A 25,357-nucleotide genomic window follows, 5' to 3' on the forward strand; every position below is an offset into this window, starting at 1 on the left:
CGGAGCCCGCACGGGGCCCGGGCCGCGCACTTTGCGCCGGGGCTTGTGAGCCACGGCCGCGGGAGTCCCGCGCGGACCGGCCGGACGCCCGGGCCATCCCCAGCCCCAGCTTTTTGTGTGTGTGCCTGGCGGCGTAATTACTGATTTGATTCCAATCCATTATTTAGACAATTGAACCTACAATCTCGTCTTTAGTAAAATGAGGCGAAGTCAGATTTGATTACAGGTTCAGTCCCAGCGACAAGAGCTCGAAACCCGATGGGTTAATAACAGATCACGAGTAAATTATTCATGATTTTACGAGCTCTTTAGCTCCATTGAATCGGCCTAATTGAGAGGAAAAAAAAAAAAAGAGAGAGAGAGAGAGAGAGAGAAAGCCCGGTCCTCCCCCTCCCCTCGGCCCCTCGCTCCTCCCCGGATCCGATCTTGGGGAATCTCTAGGCGGCCAGGGCGTGGGGGTGGGAGGCGGGAGTGAGGGCGCCTGGGGTACCGGACAAATCTGGGCCTAACGGCTGCTTCCCGGCTGCTTTCACTCCCCCAGCGCAGCCCCCCTGCCCCGGCCACTGGCCTCCGTGGCTTCCCAATATTGGGCCAGCGCCTTTTCGGCTGCCCTCCCTTCTTTTTCCCTCTCTCCCCTTTTCGCCACTCCCCAGCCAGTAACGGCTATGAATAGGCTTCCCTGAAGGGACCTGGTTTCCTTGAGACCCCGGATTCTGTTCCTTAACCTGGACCCTCCACCACACATTTCCTCTTTTTTCCAGGCCTCGCTGTCCCCTCAGGCTCTCTCTGTGTCTCTCCTGATTTTTTTTTTCTTTGTAGCTGTCTCTCTCTGGTTCTCCCCATCTCCACTGTTTCCTTTTCCTCGGTATCTCCTCTTTTTTCCTGGCTGTGTCCATCTTCCCTCCCTCCCCCCCTTTATCTCTCTCCCTTCTCTCCTTCTACCTCTGTGTCTCTCCTTTCTGTGCTCTTTCTGTCTCCCTCCCCCAAACCGCCTCCCCCCATCTAGGCCGCACTCGGGCACGTCCCTTGGGTGAATGGGGCGCCGGGGTCCCGACGGAGCTCATTAACAGCAGCAAGGCCCAGGCGGCGACTGGGCAGAGGGATGGGCCCAGAGATCCCCTGTGGGGAGGCCTGCCCCATCCCCCGTGGAGCAAGGGACTGGGGGCTAGGAGAGGGTCGCTCCCTGCAGTGGGGGCAGGGCAGTTTCCATGGATTCCATTTGGAGTCATTTTCTGATCCCTTTTACATTGCCAGACCCCTGTTCTTCACCCTGGGCGCTCTCAGTGGGAGTACAGCCCTGGTGGAGGACTTGGGTGCCTGGGTGCATGTGGGAAGGGACCCTTAGGAGGTGTAGCCACTTGCTGACAGCTTCAAGATTCCTGACAAGACCAGCATCTTGCAAATTCTTTCTGGAAGAGACTGTTCCCCACCTGAGCAGTGGGTGGAGTAGGTCACCAGGAGATCAGGAGTTCTGAAGTGGTTTGGCCAGATAAAATGCAGGACGTCCAGTTAAATTTGAATGTCAGGTAAACAACAAATACATTTTTAGCGAAGTGTATCCAATGCAATATTTGAATTTTAAATAAACGAGTAATTTTTTAATGTAATTGTATCCAGTGCAATATTTGAATTGTAGGTAAACAACAAATCAATTTTTCAGTATGGGTATGTCCCACGCAAGATTAGAGACCTACTAAAAAATCGTTCGTTGTTTATCTGAAATTCAGATTGGACTGGACAGCCTGCATTTTTATTTGCGAAGTCTGGCAGCTCTGTTGCGGGCACGTGGATGGGGCACAAGATATATTTCCAGTTGTCTGCTTTAGGGGGACTGAATTGATCTCCTATGAGGTTTCCCCGAAACCTAAGACCTCGCATGTAGGGGGGCTCGGGATGTGATGAAGGAATCTGGGAGTCCTTCCTGTCCCCATCAGGCCCTGCCGCTGGGTTGCCAAGCAACTTTCTGAGGCTTTAGGTTTCCTCCCCTGTCCCTCACCCCCATTGCCTTCCAGGCATTGGCAGCCAGGCCCCAGCTGGGCCCCTTCTGTATGGGGACCGGCTCCCCAAAGAGTCATGCTTCATCTTTGCTTTTGTGGCGTCGCGGAAAGAAATGGGCAAGGATTGCAATGCTGAATCTAGGCTCAGCCCTTACCAGTGGTGTGGCTGTGTACACATGGCTTCATTTCCCTTTGCATTTATTTCCTCAATTCAAAAATGGTATGAATAGCAGTAACCACCTCTTGGAGCAGCGGTGAAGGCCCTATGATGTATGTAAATAGCCAAAAGCACACCCTGGGTGTCAGATACATGTTAATTTCTCCCTCCAACTTCCTTCTCTTTCTGGTTAGAATTCTACCACTCGGTGAGATTTCTAGAGATCACTTAACCTCTCTGGCTAGCTCAGCCCACTTGTAGAACTGGAAAACAGGTACTTCCCAGGGCAGTGGCGAGAATGAGGATGAAACTGCAAAATACAGTTTCCGACCTTAGCCTAGTGCCCATGGCCCAGTGTCATCCAGGACTTCTGGTTTGGGGAACCAATGAGGGTGACATCAGAGTGAGTGGAGACATGTCAGTCATCCTCTTTCACATACCTGTGCCAGACACTGTGGGGGGGACAGCCTCCCTCCTTAGAGAGTGCAGGGGGAAGCAGGAAGAGTGTGGGCCTGGGAGTCCTGTACACTGCTCTGTATTCGAGTCAAGCGACTTCCCTTTCTGAGCCTCAGTTTCAACATCTGTAAAAAGGAGAAAATAAGCTGGGCTCTTGGAGTCGTTTTAAGGATTCAATGAAAATATATAAAGCCTTTACGCACATCATCTGGAGTCGAATAAGCCATCAACAAGTTGTAGCTGTTGGTTGTTGTTATTTTTCTAACACAATGGCACAGGATGCTTTTGGGGTTCTCTTAGAGCTGGGTTTGAATCCCACATTTCCTAGCTGAGTGACTCCGGACAGGTGGCTCTCGGGGAACCTCAGATCCTCCTATAAATCTAAGAGATGGGGATAATATTTTCACTTCAGCGCGGTGCAGTGCACGCTGTGTGGTCCTAAGGCCAGAAACGTTTGGGGGCTGGTGGGGCAGCGTAGGGTGGCAGGTCAGGAGGTTCACCCGCCGCCTCTGCGTCCCCTCCCCAGCGCTGAGCTGCAACGAGAACGACGCGGAGCACCTGGACCGCGACCAGCCCTACCCGAGCAGCCAGAAGACAAAGCGCATGCGCACCTCCTTCAAGCACCACCAGCTTCGGACCATGAAGTCTTACTTTGCCATTAACCACAACCCCGACGCCAAGGACTTGAAGCAGCTTGCGCAAAAGACCGGCCTCACCAAGCGAGTCCTCCAGGTCAGCTGGGCCGGGACATGGGCTGAGGGCGGGCGCACCCAGGGCCTGCTGTGGGACCTTACAGCCGCCATGGGCCATGGAAGGACCTTCCACCCCGTGTCTGCACTGCTCTTTGCCATTCTCTGCCCTTTCTGTATCCCTTCAGGCTCTAGCTGTATTTCAGGGTTTTGGCTTTTTTTTCTTTCTAACTTACCTCTTCTCTTCCAACTTTGGTCCACTCTTTCTATTTTGTGTCTGTGTGTCCCTCTGTCCTCTTGGTCTCTACACTCTTCCTCTTTTCCTTCCTTGTAAACACTTCTTAGGTGCTCTTTATTACTGAAGTGACGCTCAAGTATGTCCATGTCCTAAAAGGTTCAAGCGTTTCGGATAAATCCAGAGCACACCAGGATGCCTGTCCAAGCCAGTTCAGTTAGCTGTTTCCTCCTTCTACTTTTCCTCACGTGCACTCTCCAGTTTCTCTTTCTGTCTCTCTCTAGATTTTTCTTCTGTCTCTTTGTTGTTTCTTAGACTCTCCCAGAAGCAAGGTTGGAGCGGGGTGTATTGGGGGGTTGTGGGCTGAGCCCCTGGATGGGCCAGGGAGGCTCATCTGCCTGCAGGATGGGCAAATGGGCACCTCTGAAACTGAGCAGAATTGCACTTGTATGTGAGGCTGCTTTCTGGATAGAGGATCCAGAGCTTTCACTAGACTTTTGGAAGGTTCTGTTCATACCTCAGAGATGTTAAGAAACACAGTTTGGGGGAGTCCCAAGCTCCTGCTTGACCCAAACTCATGGCAGAGGTTTGGACTACCACTTCTCAAATCTTCAGCCCCTTCTGTTACTCAGTTCACAGTCTTGGGCAAGTCATTTAACCCCGTGGGACCTCAGTTCCCCCATATGTGAAACAGACACAAGAAATTATCTCTGCTGCAGGCTTATTTGAGGAGCCATTGAGATGAGGACTTGTCCACCACAGTAGCTGACACTTACCTGCTCGGTGGATGGTAGCTAAGAATAACATGAACTAGATCAGTAAGCTAACTGGTATTAAGTAGTCAGAACGATTCTTCTGGTCACTGGACTTCAGTTTTCCTATCTGCACAACTATAAGGGGGGAGAGCATCTTTCTTTGTAGCACAGTTTAACCAGGTTATTCCTTAGAACGTGTGGCTGTGGGGATAGCAATGCACATTTGGGGGGAAGGAAATGGAGGGAGGAAGATCTGACCAGAGTCTCAGAGTGGGAGGGGAGGTACTGAGATTCAAGTCCAGGACAGTCTGATCTCCCCTCCAGCCCCAGGTGGTTGAGGGACTGGAGGCTTGAAGNTGCATAGTCGCCCTAAGATTTCCTGCGAGTATGTCGGGGGAAGGAAAAGCATTTTGGGTGTGATGGCGTTGGCATGATGGACTGTGACTGGGGCACTGGTTGGTAGATCCCCAGGGAGCTGGGAGTCCAGGCTGTACTGGCGGCCTGAGGAGATCTGGGACAGCCTCATCTCACAGGCTCAGTGACATACCTGAGGGAGGTCAGGCTGGCCAATGGGGCTCTGATGCGCCTCTCTGGGCCTGCCCCCTGCCCCTGCGGCTCCAAGCTCCACGTGGGACACTCCCCTCCCATTTGGGTCCCTTTTGCCTGAGGGTCCTTCTGGACTGGGTTTGAGAAGGGAAGGAAGAAGAAGGGGTCTCGGATTCCCCGTTGTCCGTTTCCCTCGGACTTTACCTTCTTGGGATAGGTCTGGGGACCCTCCTTGGCGGCCCCACCCCCCTCCCCGCCATTCTTCAGCCCTTGGGCGAACCTGGTCATAGCCTCTTCTCCTGTTAGTAGGATACTTTGTCCCTTCCCCTCTCTGGAGCTCCTTATGGCATGTTGGTGGCGGCCATTCAGTGAGTCAACCCCTGGGAGCCGGCAGGGACCGGAGCAGACACTTGGAGTCAAGCAGAGAGCTCGGTTCAGGAGGGCGCGAGTTCAGTTCTGTCCCTCTCTTGCTGGCTGTGCATCTTGAACAAACTAGTTACCCTCTCTGAGCCATAGTTTTCTCACCTATAAAATGGGCACCATTAGGACATATACCTCTCCCAGTTATCCTGTTTACATGATAAAGACTAAGTGCACATTGTTGAGTCTGAATCCATAGGAGGAACCACACTCTGCTGGCCTTTCAGGCAAGAGGCTTGGTTACCTGATTCAGGAACAAATCGGATTTCCATTATAGTTGTCTCTCATTCTTTCATCTGGCCAAATATCTATTGGCCTTGAGGACACAGAGATGAATGAACCACAGTCCTGGCCCTGAAGAAACTCACCTATTAGCTGTAGAGATGGACCCACATTGGTTTTCTCCATAGTGTGATCAGTTGGGAGGGGTGTTCTTTAGGAGACCAGAGGAAGAACTAACTGTTCTTTGTGCAAGGAAGGGTTCGCCGGGGGGACCTGGTTGAGTGCTTGCCCTGTCCCTTCCTCCCCTAGGATCCTGAGCCAGGCCTGCTCATGCCTGTGTGCCCCCTCAACCATGGGGACTCAGAAAAGCCAGGGGTGTGGAACTAGCTGAGGGAGAGGAGGACCGACAGTCATGGTGTGTCTACTAATCAATGAATGTTTGAGGGCACTACAATGTGCCAGGCACTTTGAAAGGCCTGTGAAATACATTTGTTCATTGAGTTCTCATTGGTAGGCATCATGATAACCTCCTCCCCAGTGTACAGATGCAAACACTGAGGCCCAAATGATTTCCCCTTGCCTCAAGTCACACTTGCTAGTAAGTAGCAGAGCTGGATCCCCAAGTCCAGGCCTGGCTGGTCGATGGGTGTAGCTCTTTCTCCACTAAGCCAAACCAGCAGTGACTCCCCCTGAGTGTGAGGATCATTTAAAGTCTGTCTGTTGGTGGGAGTGGGGGCATCCTAGACCACTTTTCTCCCTCTTCTCAGACCTCCAGACCTCTTGCACTGATTCTTTATATTCCCTAAGGCACAACTGTTCATGATTATGCAGCAGTTTGCAACGCATTCTCTTTCCAGCCACTCATCTACCTTCCCTTAATATTTTCCTGCCCATTTTACAGGTGAGAAGCTTAAGTAGTGAGGTGAAGTGATTTGCTGGAGGTTACAGGAGCCAGGCATTGGCAGAGTGGGGCTCTCTCCCAGGGGTTCTAACTGCTGATGGGCCAGCTGGGGGAGGCGGGGTGGCTTTGGAAGGTAACAGACTGGTTCAGATCCTTTTGGACTTACCAGCAGTGTGATTTAGGCACTGTAACATCCCCTCTCTGAGCCCGATTCTGTATCTGTGAAACAAAGGCAATAGTAGCTTGTATCTTGAGACTTCCTGAGGATTGAGATGAGTGAGGAGGCTCGAGCAGTGTGCTGCCTGGTACAAAGCAGGTGCCCGTGCAGTGGTTCCTCATCACGGTCTGCACCAGCTTAATGGTCCTAGGCCTTGGGGGCCCCTGCAGGTGGTGGTCCACCTCGACCCTTAGGAGAGCGTCTGTATGGCAGGGACAGGTTGAGATTAAGGCTGTGTTCCCAGAGTTCAATAATATGGCGTGTGTGTGTGTGTGTGTGTGTGTGTGTGTGTGTATACAGGTTTTCTGGGTTGTTCCTGAATCTGTAATGCAAAAGCACCACCAATATGGTAAAGCTAGGATGCAGTATCCCTGCTGGAATTTGGAGTCAGTTCCTGAGGTCCAGCTCAGCTCCCTCACATACTTTCTGAGCAATATTGAGCAAGTGACTTAACCTCTCTGAGCCCCAGCAGCCTCAGCTATAAAATGAAGATGATGCTAATATTCACTGAGTGTTTGCCAGGAGTAAATGAAATGACTTCAAGTATAATTTATAAAGTACAGATGAGGGACTCAACACACATGGACTTCACACACACACATTTTACACAGTAAGGTTCAGTCAACCTACCTCTCACACACAGTACAAAAATGTAATTATCTTTATTTTGCAGATGAAGGAACTGAGAGGTTCAGAGAGACTAGGACCATAGCCCTAGGCCCCACAGCTAGTAAGTGAGGAAGCCAGGAGTCAAGCCCAGATCGGCCTGATTCCACAGCTCTTTCCAGCATAGCCCAGGGTAGGGCTGTGGCTTTGCTGCCTTGGGTTTTGCAGCAGTAGGTGGACGGAAGGGAAGGAGCAGGTCATAGATGCCACGTCTTGGTAGCAAAGCATGGATCCTTTGGATCCTTTGTTGTAAAGTCATAAGTGCATAAAAAATACTCAAAATTGTCATCACAGCATTGCCACCACAATTCTCACATTCTACCAGTGGGCTAGGTCACTGGGAGAGAGAATGGTCCCTTGGACAGAGGTCCATGAAGGCATTAAGCTTTGCCAGTGCTTGGAGGCCATTCCTCTGTACATAGATGCCCCCCTGAGCAGCCCCTCCTCCCTCCTGGGGAAGGGTCAGGAAGGCAGGGTAGGCTGGGCTGAGGGACAGGGGAGTTGAGCCGATTTGGATGGCTCAAAGTCTCTTCAGGGGTCCCTGAATTCTGGAAGAAAATATATTTCAACTACCAACAGTTTAAAAACGTTCTTCAGATGACTGGTTAGTTGTCACTCACTTGTGTGAGAACACAGGAATTGAGAATGCTAGCTTTTCTCTGGTCACCCACTCCGTCAACAAATACAGTGACCTTCTGCCATGTTCTGGGTGGGGTGTGGCCCAGACCGTAAATGGGACCCGCTGGAGCTGGAACTACAATCTAGAAGGGAGACAGATGTGCAACAATAATTGCAAAGGGCAATAATGTTAATGCTTACCAGGTGGCTCAGTCGGTTACGTGTCTGACTCCTGATTTCGGCTCAGGTCATGATCTCATGATTCTGTGAGTTTGAACCCGCCTCCGGCTCCGTGCTGACAGCAAGGAACCTGCTTGGGATTCTCTCTCTCTCTCCTCAGCCCTTCTCCTCCACTCTCTCTCAAAATAAATAAAGGTTTTTTGTTTTAAATAAAAAAATAATGTTGGGGCACCTGGGTGGCTTAGTGGGTTAAGTGTCCGACTTTGGCTCAAGTCATGATCCCACAATTTGTGGGTTTGAGCCCTGCCTTGGGCTCTGAGCTGACAGTGAGGAACTTGCTTGCAATTCTCTCTCTCTCTGCCCCTCCTCCACTCGTGCTCTCTCTCTCAAAATAAATAAACTTAAAAAAATTTTTAATGTTTTTTATTTTATTTTTTGAGAGACAGAGAGAGACAGAGCATGAGCTGGGGAGGGGCGGAGAGAGAGGGAGACACAGAATCCAAAGCAGGCTCCAGGCTTGGAGCTGTCGGCACAGAGCCTGATGGATGCGTGGGGCTCGAAACCATGAGCCATGAGATCATGACCTGAGCTAAAGTCAGACGTTCAGTCGACTGAGCCACCCAGGTGCCCCTCAAAATAAATAAACTTAAAAAAAAAATAATGTTAGTGCTCACCTTGTAAATCACTAATAAGCTACTATGTGCGAAAAGCTTAAAACTTTCCTTAGACAATACCTGCTACTTAGTAAATACTGTTTTTGTCATTACTTTCTTTATAAAGTTGCTATACCAGTAGACAAATTCATTTCTTTTTTTTTGGATTTTATTTTTAAGTAATCTCTACACCCAAAGCGAGGCTTGAACTCCCAACCCTGAGATCAGGAGTCACACACTCCACCGACTGAGCCGGCCAGGCGCCCCAAGATGTACTCTCTTTATTCTTTTTTTCCTCACATAACATTCATCACAAGACATTACCCCTGCAACTGCATGGAGTGTCTGTCATGACTTCCACTTGTCCCATCTGGTCGGACACTAGCACGTGGCCGTTAGTGGATGTTATTTAAAAATACCACAATGCCAGGGGGTGGGGGAGAGGGGAAAGTGAGTGATGGGCATTGAGGAGGGCACTTGCTGGGATGAGCACTGGGTGTTGTATGTAAGCCAATTTGACCATAAATTATATTTAAAAATAAAATTTTAAAAATAAAAACACCACATTGTAAAAATGCAATCTTAATAAAAGGGGGGTGGGTGCCTGGCTGGTTCAGTCAGTAGAACATGCAATTCTTGATCTCCAGGGCTGTGGGTTTGAGCCCCACATTGGGTGTAGAGATTACTTAAAAATAAAATCTTAAAAAAAAAAAAAAAAGCCACAATGGACGTCTTTGGGCATGAAGCTTTTGACTTTGGGCTGATTTCTTAGTGACCCAGAAAGGGTTTTGTGAGGCAAAATGGGTTTTCCACTTTCCCATGGTCCCCTTGATGAAAGAGTCTTAAGGAAGGGAATTTGTAAGGCAAAACACGGTGGGCACAGGGCCGGTTGGTATCCAAGGAGGGGCATGTGGCAGTGTGGGCTCCTTCATCCCCAGGACTTACTGGGGATCCCCTGGGCACCAGACTGAGACATTCCTCGTGGATGAAGAAAGGGGGCTGTCAGGTTAAGAAGATGGAGGGGAGGAGGGGCGGCTCAGTTGGTTGAGCATCCAACTTCGGCTCAGGTCATGATCTCGCAGTTCGGGAGTTCAGGCGCCGAGTCGGGCTCTGTGCTGACAGCTCAGAGCCTGGAGCCTGCTTCTAATTCTGTGTCTCCCTCTCTCTCTGCCCCTCCCCCGCCTGTACTCTCTCTGTCTCTCTCAAAACTAAATAAACTTTAAAGAAGAAGATGGGTGGGTGGAGCAAATCATCTTCTTGCATCTGCTCAGAACCCCATAGAAGCCGTGTGGGTGTGGTCCGACCCTATTGTTGTACAGCTAGGGAAACTGAGGCAGAACCAGAGGTAAGGGACTAGCACGAGGTCACTGGACTGGTCAGTAGCAGAACAAGAACCGGAAACTGCATCTGGTGCTCTGTCCACCTCATTCACTCACTCATTCATTCATTCATTCATTCATTCGCTGACTCACTCAAGATCATGTGGTAGGGAGTGTATGGACTTTTTAATGGCAGATATTCCTGGATTCCAGTCTCCGCTTGGCCTCTGTGTGACCTTGGGCAAATGACTTCACCTCTCTGAGCCTCTTTGGTTTCAAATCTATAAAGTGGGGATACTCAGCTTATCTTGAAGATAACCTCTGCCTGCATTTTTAGAGGGTGGCACAGTGCCTGGCCCACGGAGGCCCACAAATGTTATCTATCGTTGTTACTACTAATTCAAGGCATATTATTGAATCTTAATCTTTGCCAGGCCCTCTACCACGTCCCAAGGGCATGAAGAGGACTTAGACAGGGGGCCCTGCCCCAACAATCGCTCAGGAGGGGACTTTGGAAAATACTCAGGAGGGAATTCTGGTGAAGCCCTGCTTCAGGTGAAAAACAAAACCAACACAAAACCCCACGGCAACACGACTCCTAGTTGAGTTGTTGACTTTCACCCGCCAGACTTCCAGGGCCTCAGATTCAGTAGAGCAGAGAAGGCGGTTGTGGAAGATGGTGTCATTGTTTACGAGTCACTGTTAGGGGCAACGCGGGAGAAAGAGCAAACAGCTGGCGGCTAACTGGTTCCAGCCCTTCCCCAGGGCTTGCAGCCCCAGACCTGTGAGCCACGCACCACCCCCCGGGGGCTCCCTGTCCCAGCTACTGCTTGAAGAGACACACACAGGCCGCTTGAAGAGACAGCGGCGAAGGGTGGCACCCAGGCGCCCACCTTGTCAGACCCGCGGTGAGACTTTGGGGAAGTCGCTTCCTCTCTCTGAGAGCCTCCACAGACTTCATCCATTTTACCATCAGCCGTTGCCTGTCCAGGGCAGTCTCACCCCTGCAGATTTGTGCAGGGCCAGCGAGACAGTCTCGCCCCTGCAGATTTGTGCAGGCCGGGCAGGGAAGGAGTCCCTCCCCTAAGAGGAGCGCGTTGAGGGTGGTCTTCTAAGCACTATACTCACCTGCAAGCCTCCAGAAGAGGAGATGGGCTTGCTTTGGGCAGAAGGCCAGGGAAACGTATGTGCTTTCTCCCCGGGAGAGCCCAGCATGCTGGGGAAAGAGCTTTTTCCCCCAACTTCACAGGGTCCAAGCCTCTCTCCTTCCCCCAGGATTCTTCTGGCTGTGCTCTGTTTAGGAGCACGAATCGTAGCAGGCCACCAGAAAGGCTAGTTTGACACCACAGGCCCCAAGGAGTGGGGTGGGTCCCCAGGGGAAGGAGGGGCCAGGAGTTAGGACTTCCCACTGTGGCCTGAGACACTGGGAAGACGGGCAGATGCGGTCACATCTGGAAATATGCAACTGGACACCCCAGAGTCTGTAGAATTCTCTCAGGCTCTTTGTTTTATGGGGAGGCTTCTGGCGGGTGTTTTCCTCACGCAAAGGGAAGTGAAGGGGCCCTGCCTGTCAGGCTTTTTTTCTTTGGGAGATACACTGCCCCTCCCAACCCCACAGTCCACGGTGGCCTGGATTTCCTAGGCGTCTCTCAAAGTACTTTGAGGACCTCTGGGTACAGCTAGATCTCTCTGTGTGGTTAGGCGGGTGGTCATGGTTGGGGGAGGGGGTGCTGTGGAGATGAGTTTACTGAGTGCCAACAGGCTTGTGTGCAAAGGTATGGGTGTGTGTATCTGTGTGTCTGTGCCCAAGGGAAAATGAAAGTAAACCCTTATTCTTTCTCTTTGGTATTCTTTCCATACCAAGCACAGTTCCTTTTTTAAAAAATTTTTAATGTTTAGTTATTTTTGAGAAAGAGAGAGAGAGGGAAGGGCAGAGAAAGAGGGAGATAGAGTATCTGAACGAGGCTCCATGCTGTCAGCACAAAACTGGATGCCGGGCTTGAACCCACAAACCATCAGATCATGACCTAAGCTGAAGTTAGATGCTCAACTGACTGAGCCACCCAGGCGCCCCTACCAAGCTCGGTTCTAACTGCACAACCTCCCCCACCTCCCTCAGAAACCATACTGGGGCGTGGCAGATTTGGAGAAGGAATGGGCAGGTCACCGTCACCCTGGACTGGCTTCCATCGGGCGGCTCTGCACATGCCGCCCTGGCGCTTGAAACTTAGGGCTCCAGGACAGCCAGTGGTTTCTCCACCCGATGGTGGTGGGAGTTCGACTGCTGTCTTTTTTTCCCTCAAAGTAACTCTTTACCGACTGATTCCTGTGTCTTCTTTACACCATTCTCGTATTTCCCAGACTTACCACAAAACACTTTAAGAGTTTATTCATTTATTGAGAGAGAAAGAGAGAGAGAGCACGAGTGCAAGCAGGGAAAGGGCAGGGAGAGAGAATCCCGAGCAGGCTTCCAGGCAGTGCCACATGGGGCTCGAATCCACAAACCATGAGATCATGACCTGAGCCGAAATCAAGAGTCAGACGCTTAACTGACTGAGACACCCAGGTGCTCCTCTATTGCCTGCTTAATGCCGACCTCCAAAGGTAAAAAAAAAAAAAAACTCTCAACATTGTGAAAAATGATCAAGATTTGATTTGTGCACATCTTCCAAAACAGCACTGTCAAATAGAAATGCAGCGTGAGCCACATATGTAATTTTCCACTTAAGAATTCTTCAGCAGCCACATTCAAAACATAAAGAGAAACTGATAAAATTAATTTTAAGAATATATTTTGTTTAGCCCAGTATATCCAAAGTATTACAATTTCAACATATAACGAGAACCAACATTATAATTGAGATATCCTACTTTCTTTTTATCTTATTGAATCTTCCAGTATATTTCTGTGTTTTCACCCACAAAGGAGCCACTTTTTGGCTAGTCATAATTCTTCCTTTCTTTTTTTAAAAGTTTTTGTTTCTATTTCATTTTTGAGAGAGACAGACAGACAGATGTGAGCAGGGGAGGGGCAGAGAGAAAGGGAGACACAGAATCCAAAGCAGGCTCCATGCTCTGAGCTGTCAGCACAGAGCCCGATGAGGGGCTCGAACCCACAAGCTGTGAGATCATGACCTGAGCTGGTCAGCCACTTAACTGACTGAGCCACACAGTTGCCCCCCCCTTTTTTTGTTTAAGTTTGTTTATTTATTTATTTATTTAGAGCACAAGCCAGGGAGGGTACAGAGAGAAGGAGCGACAGAATCCCAAGCAGGCTCCGCACCATCAGCACAGAGCCCGATGTGGGGCTCGAACCCACAGAACCATGAGATCATGACCTGAGCCGAGATTAAGAGTCAAACACTTAACCCGCTGTACCACCAAGTTGCCCCTGGCTAGTCATATTTCAAGGAGGCAGTAGCCTCCTATGGCTAGTGCCTACCATATTGGAGAGTGTAGTTCAGCTCTAGAACCTTCTAACAGAAAGGGAAACCCAGTAATAGCCAATTAGAGCAAAGGAAATTATTTATTAAGAGCAAATTATTGCCAGCCCAAGTTTTTAGCACCCCGCCCAGAAAACCCAGATTAGCATCGCTGGGGAATGCTCTGCTACTCTCCAGTCCCTGCCTCTCTTCCCCTAACCAGCCCTTCTCTCTCTCTCTCTGTCTCTCTCTTGCCCCACGCAGGTCTGGTTTCAGAACGCCAGGGCCAAGTTCAGGCGCAACCTCTTACGGCAGGAAAACACGGGTGTGGACAAGTCTACGGAGGCAGCGTTGCAGACGGGGACGCCTTCGGGGCCAGCCTCGGAGCTCTCCAATGCGTCGCTCAGCCCCTCCAGCACGCCCACCACCCTCACAGACTTGACTAGCCCTGCCCTGCCAACTGTGACGTCGGTCCTGACTTCTGTGCCTGGCAACCTGGAGGGCCACGAGCCTCACAGCCCCTCACAAACGACTCTCACCAACCTTTTCTAGTGACTCACGCCCCCCCTCCCCCCAGCCCCACAATTTCTTTAAAAAAGAAATTATCTTTAGTTGAATTCCAAGTGTATTTTAAAATAGAGGCTTTGAGCAACTAACTAACCACATTTTAGGATCTCGCCTGGAAACAGAGGAAGAAAAAAATTGTGCGTCTGGCTAATGCAGCGGTGTGGACTGAGGAATTACTTGGAAAATCTATCTGCAACACAACATTTGTGTCACTGTACAGTTTTGTGGACTGAGCGAGGAAAAACAACAAATAATTTAAGTTGGCTAGAGCTTCTGTATTTTCAAAGACTGCCACGTGCCTTAGGAATACTGTTTTATCTCCATACTTTGGATGACTTGTTCATTTTTCTCTCCCTCTTTTTCTCTCTGTATATTTATGACCAGAGCAAAAATGTAAAAAAAAAAAAAAAAAAAAAAAAAGTTTGTTACTTTTAAAAGTCCTAAAAAGAAAAAAAAAAAAAAGAAAAATCAAACCCCCTCCAACGGTCGCTTTGTTGTTTTAGAATTTTAAGGTGGAAGTCTGTTCGAATATCAGAATTTGTAAAATCTAACCAGTAATAAAACCACTTATTGAAACTAGTTGGTGCTGCTGCTCTTGAGTTGGGTGTGAAATGTACAGGACTTAAGGGTCTTACTGAAGCCCAGACATATATCCCAGGGTCTACCCTGATTTATCTATCATATTTATTTTTTATTTATAATAGGCATGGGGTCCCCCTTCTGTGCCAGGCTTTGGATGTTTGTCGAGATCCAGAGATGAAGTCAATATAGGCCGTGCTGTCAAGGGATGTGTAGCATGGAGGCAGAGACAGAAGAGATCGTCTTTTTTTTTAAAGTTTATTTATTTATTAATTTTTGAGAACGAGCGAGCAGGGGAAGGGCCAGGGGGAGGGGAGGGAATCCCAAGCGGGTTCCATGTTGTCAGGGTGGAGCCTGATGTGGGGCTCAAACTCACGAATCTTGAGATCATGACCTGAGCCCAAACCAAGAATCAGATACTTAACCACCAGAGCTACACAAGCACCTCAGAAGAGATCATCTCAACATGGCACTGTATGTGCCAAGTGGAGAGTAGGTCAACAACGTATATCATTAGTTCATTCATTTGTTCTTTCAAATATTAAGTACATCCTGCTGGATACTTGTGATATAGAAGTCAAAGGTCCTCATCCCTGCCTTTCCGGCCCTTCTTTGGGCTGGAAGGGTGGTTCAGGCAATGAGGAAGGCCTGTCCCTATTAGGGGTGAACCCTGTCACAAAGGGCAGCGTAAACTCCAGTTTTCCTACTGAATAAAAACAAAACTCCCTAAATCAATAAATCATTTGCCTAGAAGGCAAAAGCCAATGAATTTAGCTCCTTCATTAAGTCTTCAGGCAACCTCAGAAACCCACAGAAAAGATGCATCCAGGGGGGACGGGGTTAGCGACCGGCAGAATGAGTCTCTCCTGTCGCAGTATGTGCTGAGGGAAGCCCTTTCACCTCTGTGGGCCTTCATTTCCTCAGCTGGAAGATGAAGATAGTGACCTTTATAGACCTGGTGAGGACGAGGCAAGGTGTGTTGAAGGGCCCAGCAAAGGGCCTGCATATAGTAGAGGCCATTCTGTCTATTGAGTCACAGACTAGTGACTTGTGAGGATATTGCAAGTGGAGAACAGGAATGTGTGTAGCCAGGCATTGCCTGTCATTGCTGAATGCATCAGGCAGGCGTGGTATCTGTCCACTGGGCATCCTACATCCCTGATTTCTTGCTCTGAGCCCTGCTGTAGAGCATTTTGTTACCAGCTTCATTGAATGCCGGCAGTTACCTAGCAAAATGTCCCTCAGTGACCTGCCAATGTGAAAATCCAGAGGGAAAAATTATAGCTGCCTTGGGGAGAAAACAGCCAGGAGAGATTGGGCGGGGGGGCCGTACAGCCCATGACTGGGGTCTCTCCTATCCCCACTGTGCTATCACGGTGGGGACAGGGTTGGGGAGGAAGGGGTTGGGAGTGCCTAAAGCCTGGACTGACTCACTTCCTGAAATGTTAAAACCGCACACTCAAAAACACTGCTAGGTTTTTTTGTTTGTTTTTTGTTTTAATGTTTTATTTATTTCTGAGAGAGAGAGAGAGAGAGAGAGAGAGCGTGAGCAAGGGAGGGTCAGAGAGAGGGAGATACAGAATCCGAAGCAGGCTCCAGGCTCTGAGCTAGCCATCAGCACAGTTCCTGACGCGGGGCTCAAACCCACGAACCGTGAGATCAAGACCTGAGCTGAAGTCGGAGCCACCCAGGCGCTCCAACACTGCTGTTTTAATGTCTGGAAAATGGTAGGAACTCAATTTGTTTTTGTAAACTATTCTATTGATGTATAAAGTGCGTAAGGTGCACACATCTGAAATGAACAGCTTGATTAATGTTTTCTAAAAGAACACAACCCTGGAAACACCACCCAGATCAAGATATAGGACAGCTACAGCACCTAAAAGGCTCCCTTGGGTCTCCTCCCTGTTAACCCCTCCCACGGTAGCTCCTCTCCTGACTTCTAGCACCACAGATTAGGTTTATCTGGTTTTGATCAATACGTTTCTGCCAAGTGAATTCAGGATTGTTCGGGATCAGCTAACTTGCCTGAGGTCAGGCAGCTAGTGGTGACGAAGCCAGGATTCGAACCAGATCTGTCTCCAGACCCCAAGTTCTGACAGGGTAATAGAATCCGCACCACACGGATGGCTGCAGGAGAGAACGCGAGCAGGGGCCCTGGCATGTTGGACGCGCACACAGATACAACCCCGGGTACTCCCAGGGGCTTGTATACGTGCCCGCAGACACTCATGGAAGGTGCTTACACCCAGACAGCCCCACATAGAGACACACACACACACACACACACACACACACACACACACACATGCTCGCAGACAGACGTAAACAGGCCCAGACACTTGCAAATATATCTAGACAGACACCCAGACCACCCCACCCAGGGAGACCGGCACACAAACCCAGAGGTGCACACGTGCGAATGTTCGCGGCACCCAGGCGCCCCCGCGTAGCCCGGTTGTGCCCCCTGCTCAGGCCCGGACAGAGCCGAGTCCGATCCCTATCTCGGCTGTCAGTGCTGCCACCCAGATGGAGCCGACCCTGGAATGATGCCCGGGGGTCCCCCGCCCCCTACATGGGAGCAGCTTTAGCAGCGGAGCTTACTGTCAGGCCAGGGATGGGGGCGCTGTGGAGGAGACATTGCTTTCGCCAGAGTCAGAGACAGAGAGAGACACACACACAGAGACTTGGAAAGATAATGATAGAGACAGGGAGATAGGGAGAGTGGAAGAGAGAGAGTGCAGTGTCTGGGCGACAGAGAAAGTAAGGGACAGTGACAAAGACACAGGGAGCAGGAGACAGAGAGACAGACGGATTAACCGTAGACAGACTTTTGGAAACAGAGAAACAGCAGCAGCATAGTGAAGAGGCAGAGAGACAGACAAACGAAGATGGGGGCCAAGATTAAGGGCGCCAAAGCACAGAGGAGAGATGACAAGACAGACAGAGACTGAGAAGAGAAGCCTCAGAGATAAAGGGAGACCCTGGGACAGACTTGGAGGCTGAGAGAGACCAAGAGAGAGCCAGAGAAACTGTGAAGGGCGCTCAGAGACCGATAAAGGGAGAGGGAGAAGGGAGACAGAGATAGAGTCTAAGGCTAAGGAAGAGACAGACACAAGAAGGCAGGTGCTTGGTGGGGAAGGGGCTGAGGCTGCCAGCCCCGCGCAGTCTACCTGGGATGGGATTAAGTGCCATCTGTGGCTCCAGGGCACTGTCCCTGCCTCCCTGCATGCTGCCACAGAGGAGACCAAACAAGGGACCATCTCCAAGACCCTCTGGCCTCCAACTTGTTGTGAATATGGGGAGTCTCTTGGTTCTTGGGACCCACCCCGAAGATCGCCTTTAGGCAATCTACAGGAGCTGAGGTCTTGGCCATGACTTTCCCCCTGTCCTGCCCCAGCCCAACAAGTCTCCTTTTCCCCACAGTGGGGAGATCTGGGGCAGATCTTCCCCAATCTTCTCTGCCTTGAAATAATTTTGGCAAGGCACTTAGCCACTCGGAACCCTAGTATCTTAATCTGTAAAATGGGGCCAAGGGTATCAACCTGACAGGGGTATTGTCAGGACCCATGAGAGAATGGGTACATGCTGCATTTGTGGTTTGGCCAAATACGAGGGGAGACACAGAGATGTGAGGAAGCGCCCTGCGAAGTGGGGAGAGGCTCCAAGGAGGAGATGATATTTGAACTGGAAACCTGGATGGACCAAACGTGACTGGGTGGAGGAGGGGGGCAAGGGAGCACTCCTGGCTGGGGAAACAGCCCGGGCACAGGCACAAGTCCACAGAGCACATTCAGGATGGAGGGTGATTCAACGGTGGGGGTGCCCCTGGACAGGTGGGGCAAGTGTCAGCTCACAGAGAGCCTTGAACACCTTGAACACCAGGAACTTCATCCTGGGGGCTACAGGTAGCTGCCTCTGACACCCCTCTTCTCTCGTAGGCTGCAGGCCGAACAGCTCCCCTTTCCCACCTTGTGTTCAGGCTGGAGTCGCACATGGGGTTTTCTGGAGAGGAAGCGTTTGCTGCTGTGACCTGTGTGTCGTGTGTCCTGCTGCAAGAGTGGAGGTTGTCAGGCTGCCCGGGCCCCTCTGGCCCCTGGGGACTCTCAGAGTGGCAGCATGCCCTTCAAATCTCCCTTTCCACCTTTCCCTTCTTCTGTCCCTCCCTCTCTCCTTGGCCCAGTGCTGGGCGCTGGGGACTGGGGGCACGGAGCCGATTCGGCCAACAGCCCCTCCCTCTGGCTCCCGAGGCTCCCTGGGAGACGGATGTGTCAACAGCCAGCCCCTGCCCAGCGTGAGGGAACCCCAGGGGGTTACAGGAGCCCCCAGGAGGGAGTGGCTGGCTCCACATGGGGTGAGGATCTTGCCACACAACTCACCACACCTCTATAGTCATGATCTCACGGAGTCCTTCCCACAGCTTTACGAGACAGGGATTACCATCCCATTTCACAGAGCGAGAAGCCAAGGAGAAGTGTTTTGCCCAGGATCGCACAGTTTGGGCGCCACAAAGACATCTTCATTGCAATTCAACCAATCCAGTTGACACGTATCAATTCCCCCGCCATGCCAGTCACTGTGGCTGGGGACACCTAGACAACTCAGGCCCGTGCTGGGGTCTTAGAGAAGCAGACCGGGTAGGAGCGTAGCTGGGACTGGGGTTTCCAGATGCGGAGGAAGCCCAGAAGAGGTTTCCAGTAGAGACTGAGGTTCAGGGGACTTTTTGGGTTGGAAGATCAGGCAACTGATCTAGAAGTGTTTGAGGCCAGAGGGGGATTAAGGGAGAGGACAGAAGTGTCTGCTCAGGTTGTGGTATTTTTCCACCAGTGAACAGCACTCACGTGGGCAGGAGAGACTCACTGCCAATTTTTGGAGATGGAAGCAGCCTCGGAGAGCCTCTAGCCAGAGATGTGCTTCCGGACCATTCCAGCAGCTTTTCCCAACCACCCTCACTGGCTCTCCACCAGTCCCTGGGGAGGAGCCCTGGCTGGTGTGTCTTATAAAAAGCTTTTTATTTTGAACAATTTCAAACACATACGAAGTAAACAGAAGAGTGAAATGAACGCAGGTGCACTCACTGCCCAGCTTCCAGAGGTAGCAACATTCACTCAATCTTGTAACAACTATACCTCCACGCACTCACCGCTCCCAATTCGATGATGATGTTGAAGGTGGTCACCTGTGCGGTTTTGAAAAGTCCCTCAGGGATCTGATAGGCAGGGTGACTTGGGGACCGCCCACCTGGTGCCTACATTTTAGGGAAGAGCAGTGTAAGCTCACAGAGGGGAAGGGACTTAGCAAAGGGTGCCTGGTCAGGAAGCAGCAGACCTGGGCTTGTCCTGTGCAAGGACACTTTTTGAGTGCCAGGTCCTGATTTGGTCACTGGGGATACCAGTGAATAAGACGGTCCTTGCCTTCCTGGAACTCAGAGACTAGTGGAGAATATAAATGTCAAACAGCCTCTAGAGTAACTTCTTAATGATGTCTGTGATGAGGCATATGTGGGACCATGACAGCATATACACATGTGAGGAAAATGATGGCTTCCTAGAGAAAGGTATCACTGAGAAATCAGATAAGTGAGTGGCGATTAACTTAGCAGGTGAGCCAGGGAGGTGGTGAAAAAGGAGTAACGGTGTGTGCAAAGGCCCTGAGCCCAGTGGTCCAAGGCATTAAAAGGTCTGCCCCTCCAGTATGGCTGGGGCTCTCAGAGCAAGGACCAGAATGGGATGGAGGGGTGCTGAAGACACAGCCATGAGCTTCTCAGGCAGCATGCTTGGGTATTCACTCCAATAGCACCAGGAAATTGGGAATGACGAATCAAGGCAGGAGGGGACAGGGATGGATGAGAGGAGGCCCTTGAGGTCATGCCTCATCATCTGACTGGGTGCAGAGAAGGCAGACTGGCTATGAGAGGGAAGGAGGGAAGCCGAGGGCAGAGCCACAGCTGGGTAGATAATGGCGCCCTTCACTGCAATGACAAGTCACTGGGAAGAGGATGCTGAGTGGGGGCGGGGGGATGATTAAGGATTTAGGGTTGGGACTTGCTGAATTTTTGACACCTTAAGACATCATAGTGCTGGCTGGTTCTTCCCTTTGGGGAAAGAACCACATGAGAAAGGCTTGAAAGGCACCTGGGACATTTACCCATTGCTTCTCTTCTTTGAGTTTCCCATCCCTCCTGGGCAAGTTGGTCCTTAAGCTGGTGTTTGAGACTTGGGCACAAGCTGGTCCCTGCCCACCCATCTCTGGGCTCAAAGTCGGCCAAATGCACCAAATTCATCCAGGCGTTACCTGCGGGTGGGCCCTCTCTGCCCGGCTGGCCTGTTCTAGCTTTGGCCAACACCTACTTCCTAATAACACATCTTTAGTAAGTGAGCCAATTAATGATGAACTGTAGGTGCATATTCTGGAACTATTTTACTCTTTCTCCCGCTGCTGTCAGCTCCATGACCCAGTGTGTCTGTCTTATATTACACCCAGACAATGCCTGGCAGGTAGGAGGTGGGTCCTTAAATCCTGGAGGGAAACAATGTTAGTATGGGCAATCACTGTGGTTGAGGGTCTAATCCTTAGAAATTTGACCCTAGACCCTGTCCTGCCACTTAGTGCTCCAAGGATCCTGTGCAAATTACTTAACCTCTCTGAGCTTCTAGCATTTTAAATCTGTAAATCAGGGTGACGGTAACGCCTGCTTCACGGAGTGCTGTGAACACGGAGTCTTAGAACTCACGCAGCCACGGCATCGAGCAGAGTGCCCCGCACGCAGGAACGCTCTGTTCTGGAAGCAGCGCGGTCTGCCAGTTCAGGCACCTTTATGAGCCTCTGCGTCCGCTGTGGGATGGTCTCCGAGGTTCTCAGAGCCCTGGGTGGGGGTGGGCTTGGGGTGGTTCCGGGCAGAGGGGGTGGCCACCGGCCTGGAGCTGCTGGAGATGGCCCCTGGGGACCAGGGAGGGGGCGGAAGCCGGAGCCGAGGTCGGATCCGGCGAGGTGGGGAGCCGAGACATCCTGCGGGGGCGCCTGCCGGGACCTGGGGAAGCTCCCAGGGGAGCCGCCCGCCCGGCACCGCGGGGCTGGGAAGAGGGACGCAGGGAGCGAGGCGCCTGAGCCCCTGCAGGGGCCTGGCGGAGGGCGCCCCCTGGCGGTGCACCGCGGCGTAGACACTCCTGGCCAGGAGGGGTCAGCCCTAAAGAAACTCGCGGGAGAGAATCAGAGACCCGAGATCTATTCCGGGCTCTGGACTCTTTCCTCAGTTTCAAAAAGGGATTGATCATTTTGAGCCCCTTAACCTGTGTCAGGTCTAGTGGCTGTGTCAGGACGGAAGCACACTGCACAGGGACTGGCACACAGTAGGTCCCCCCAGATGCCTTCCTTTTAGGTTCATTCCTGCGCTCTTATGGGCAGCGGCGTTGGGCTCAAGCCTGAGGGGGTCCCCAAGTATGGGAAGGGATGAGGAGGTGCAGATCCAGGCACTCATCCGGGGCTCCCCGAGGGGCTCGCTCTGCCCCCCAGTGGCCTCCGTGAGCACTGGAGCCTGCGTGTGATGGGGGCGGTGGGGGGCGGGGCGGGATATGTAGTGTGCATTGAGGTGCGGTGGGGGAAAGGGGGTATGTGTTCTGGTGTCGGTGTAGCTTGTGTGTGGTCATGTTGGTGTGGGTGTTAATTTGGGGGCGTCTTTGTATTGTTGAGATGTGTGAGTCTGTGATCAGGAGGTGTGTGTGTGTCTATTCCAGAGGTGTGTCTGTGTGTGTCTCTTACTAGGAGTATGTGTCCATAGGGGTCTATGTATGTCTGTGATCAAGGGTGTGTGTGTTTGAGATCAGGGGTGTGTGTGTGTGTGTGTGTGCCTCTGTGTGTCCGGGTGTACACAGGCGTTCGCTGTGGTAGCCGTGTGCTGCAGGTTGGGAGGTGTGTGTTGGGGCTGAAGGGTCGTCTGGGCCTGTCCGTGGAGGGGGTGAAAACCCTAATCACGTTTCCACCCAGCAGGGAGGTGGCCGCGCCCCTGCCCTGTCTCTGTGCTGCAGCCTTCCCGGGACCAGTGTCTTTCCCTCTCCCTTCCTCACCCTCACCTGCACCTGAGACCAGCTCTCTAGGCCTTATTTTGGAGCTGAGGAAACCAGGCTTCGAGCCAGGAGGGACTGGCCCAAGGAGCCTCCACCAGAAAGCAGCGGGACCAGGGTATTGGTCAGACTCCTGACTCCCGCCTGAGTTTTTTCCTCTCCCAGGAGGGCACTGCACACCCTTTGCCCAGCCTGGGGCAGGGGTGGGGACAGGTTTCGGGGCTGGGCCGCGTGGGGAGCAGGACACAAAAGGCCCAGTGTCTGCCCTCGCCTCCCCTTCCTGGCCCTGCCCTGCTCTAAGAGCCAAGTGGGTGTCCAGTGACAGACTGGGCAAAGATGGCCACTTTGTGACATCCTGGGAGCCAGCCCGGCACTGGACCCACTAGCCTCACCACCCCACGGGCTGACTCTCACTGGGTGTGACCAGGAAATCAAACTTTGCCCACAGTGTAGGCTCCTGGCACCAACTCTCAGCTGGCACCCCCCCCCCCAGGGCTGAAGAGCTTCAGCTTGTCCTGCGTGGAGAAGGGACTGATGAGTAATTAAGATCGTGATGATATCAACACATATATTAATAAAATCATAATAATGGCTACTGTTTGCTGAGGCTGCACTATGCGCCATTTCTGAGTGCTTTAAGCAGGGTCTGCGGAGGGAGTGAGGCAGGGTGGCCGGCACCTTGGACTCCAGTGCCAGCCAGACCGCCAGGACTATTTCCTGGCAACACTTCCCAGCTGTGTGACCTTGGATAGGGTGCTTAAAATCCCTCTGCCTCCATTTTCCTGGCTGTAAAATAACAGTGGACGGGTGAATAAATAAAAAGCACTTTAAAGCTCTGTGTGGCATTGAATAAGTGTGAGACAAGTTGGCTCTTCACAGCACCTGGGAGATAGATATTGTTACCCCCACTTTACAGATGAGGAAACTGAGGCTGAGCCATTAGCCGTAGGTCACAAAACGAAAAGGTGTCCAGGCTGGGTCCTGAGACCAGGCCCAATGCCAAAGTCTTGTCCGTGGCTATATTCCTCCCAGTGGCCTTGACTGCATAGTTTGTAGCTGTTAGAATTAACCCTCTGAGAGTCCAAAAAGTGCTTCTGCATGTGACGACTTGTTTGAATCCCACCAGGGCCTTCCGATAGGTCATTAATAAGAGCATCTCCCTTGCTAATCAGAGAAATTGAGGCCCAGAGAAAAAGAGTGCTCTGCTAAAGCTTGCACACCAAGCAAGCAGCAGAGCCACCCGTTGATTCCAGGTCTTTCCACTATTAAATAGCATCATTTTCTGTAATTCAGGTTTTGGGGTGTACCTACTGTGTGTCCCCGCTGCATGCCAGTGCTGTGTCCACATGATCTTTTTGTAATTCCTATAACATTCTTAGTGACTTCCAAATCCGTTGACTTTCTTCATTGCCCCTTGCTCTGTGCACACATCTTTACCCCCACCAGGCTAGGAACCCTTTGAGGACAGGGCCAGAATGTGATTTATCTCTGGATGCCCAGGGCCATCACGAAGCCTGGCACACAGTGGGTTCGGGGTCTGATGGAGGAGACACAGGTCTGGGGGGGTGGTTACATGGCGAAGAGGGCTTCCTGGCGTGGAGAAGGGAGACTTGGGAGGGAGTACAACTGGGGCACCTGACCTACAACGGGTCAGGAAAGGCCACCCTGAAATGCAGATGTCCATGCTAGGATAGAAAAGCAGATGGACCTATATTTACATCTACAGGGACATGTACCTGCGTGGTATTTTATGCCAGACATTATGATAGGCATGCTTTAAGGTCTCATATTCATGATCACTTTTGAATCCTCAAAATGTCTCATTACAGTCTCAAAATTTGAGGTTGGTACAAGAATTCGCTTCATTTTCTAGATAAAGAGATGTGGGCATTAGGTGATGAGGTCGTGCTGCTGGCACAGCTGGGATCTGAACCTTGGTCATCTGCCTCCCTCCTGGCAAAGATGGGTATAGGGGCGGGGTGTGTGTGTGTGTGTGTGTGTGTGTGTGTGTGTGTAACATTCCCCTTGGTTGTGTCCTTTCTGTCTCTGACAGCTCCCTGAAGGTCGGCCTCGGCTCTCCTTCAGCCTTAAAAAGCAAGAAGGGAGGCGCCAGGTACAGCTGAGATTCCCCGCGGATGCTCCCCTAGCACAGGCTTATTCTCTGCTCTTTCCTGGCTCCCATACCTGCACCCCCGCCCCCGGGGCAGGGCCGGGCATGCAGGGAGCGCTGGGTGAAGGGGTGCTGATGGATGCCTGAAGCGGCCCCTCCTGGGCTCCAGGCTGGGGCGGGAAAGGGCCAGAGCCGGCTCCCCGGGAGGCCCAGGCTGGTGCTAGGGCCTGAGGGAGGGAGGTGAAGACCAGCACTGATTAACCGCCTCCTGCATGCTGGGCTCAAGTGCAAGGTGGCCTGGGCGTGGCGACGGGGCTCTGGGTGGCCCCCTCAGAGCCAGTCTTCCGGCACAGGGGACCCCCAGAGTTTCGCCTGAGCCCCCAGGGGAGCTGTCAGGACGGAGCCTCTCTGGGGTGAGCCAGCGTCTGGGGCCCGCGGCTCCAAGCAGGCCAGGAAACGCCTGCTGGTGCATTTGTTTTTCCATCAACAACAGGCTTACGTAAACTCCTCGCCGGCTCCGAGGGCTGCCAGCGCGGGGGCGGCGGCCTTATCTGATGGGGGCTCGGCCAGGGCCGGGGTTCCCTGGGT

The 25,357-nt window shown here is 51.7% G+C and overlaps 2 protein-coding genes across 7 annotated transcripts in view; one reads left to right on the top strand and one right to left on the bottom strand.

The window, feature by feature from the left end:
• Positions 1 to 14,418, top strand: part of LHX2 (LIM homeobox 2) — a 20,124-nt gene extending 5,706 nt beyond the window's left edge. The window contains 2 exon segments of the mRNA XM_077768491.1: positions 3,137 to 3,342; positions 13,718 to 14,418. Coding sequence (XP_077624617.1) covers positions 3,137 to 3,342; positions 13,718 to 14,005 — 494 coding nt within the window. The 3' untranslated portion in view covers positions 14,006 to 14,418.
• The window catches only part of DENND1A (DENN domain containing 1A), a 917,228-nt gene that overhangs the window by 574,019 nt on the left and 317,852 nt on the right, over positions 1 to 25,357 (bottom strand). The window lies entirely within an intron of this gene.

Source organism: Crocuta crocuta, unplaced genomic scaffold (assembly GCF_008692635.1).
Source record: "Crocuta crocuta isolate KB4526 unplaced genomic scaffold, BGI_CrCroc_1.0 scaffold35, whole genome shotgun sequence".
NCBI classification, from domain to species: Eukaryota; Metazoa; Chordata; class Mammalia; order Carnivora; family Hyaenidae; genus Crocuta; species Crocuta crocuta.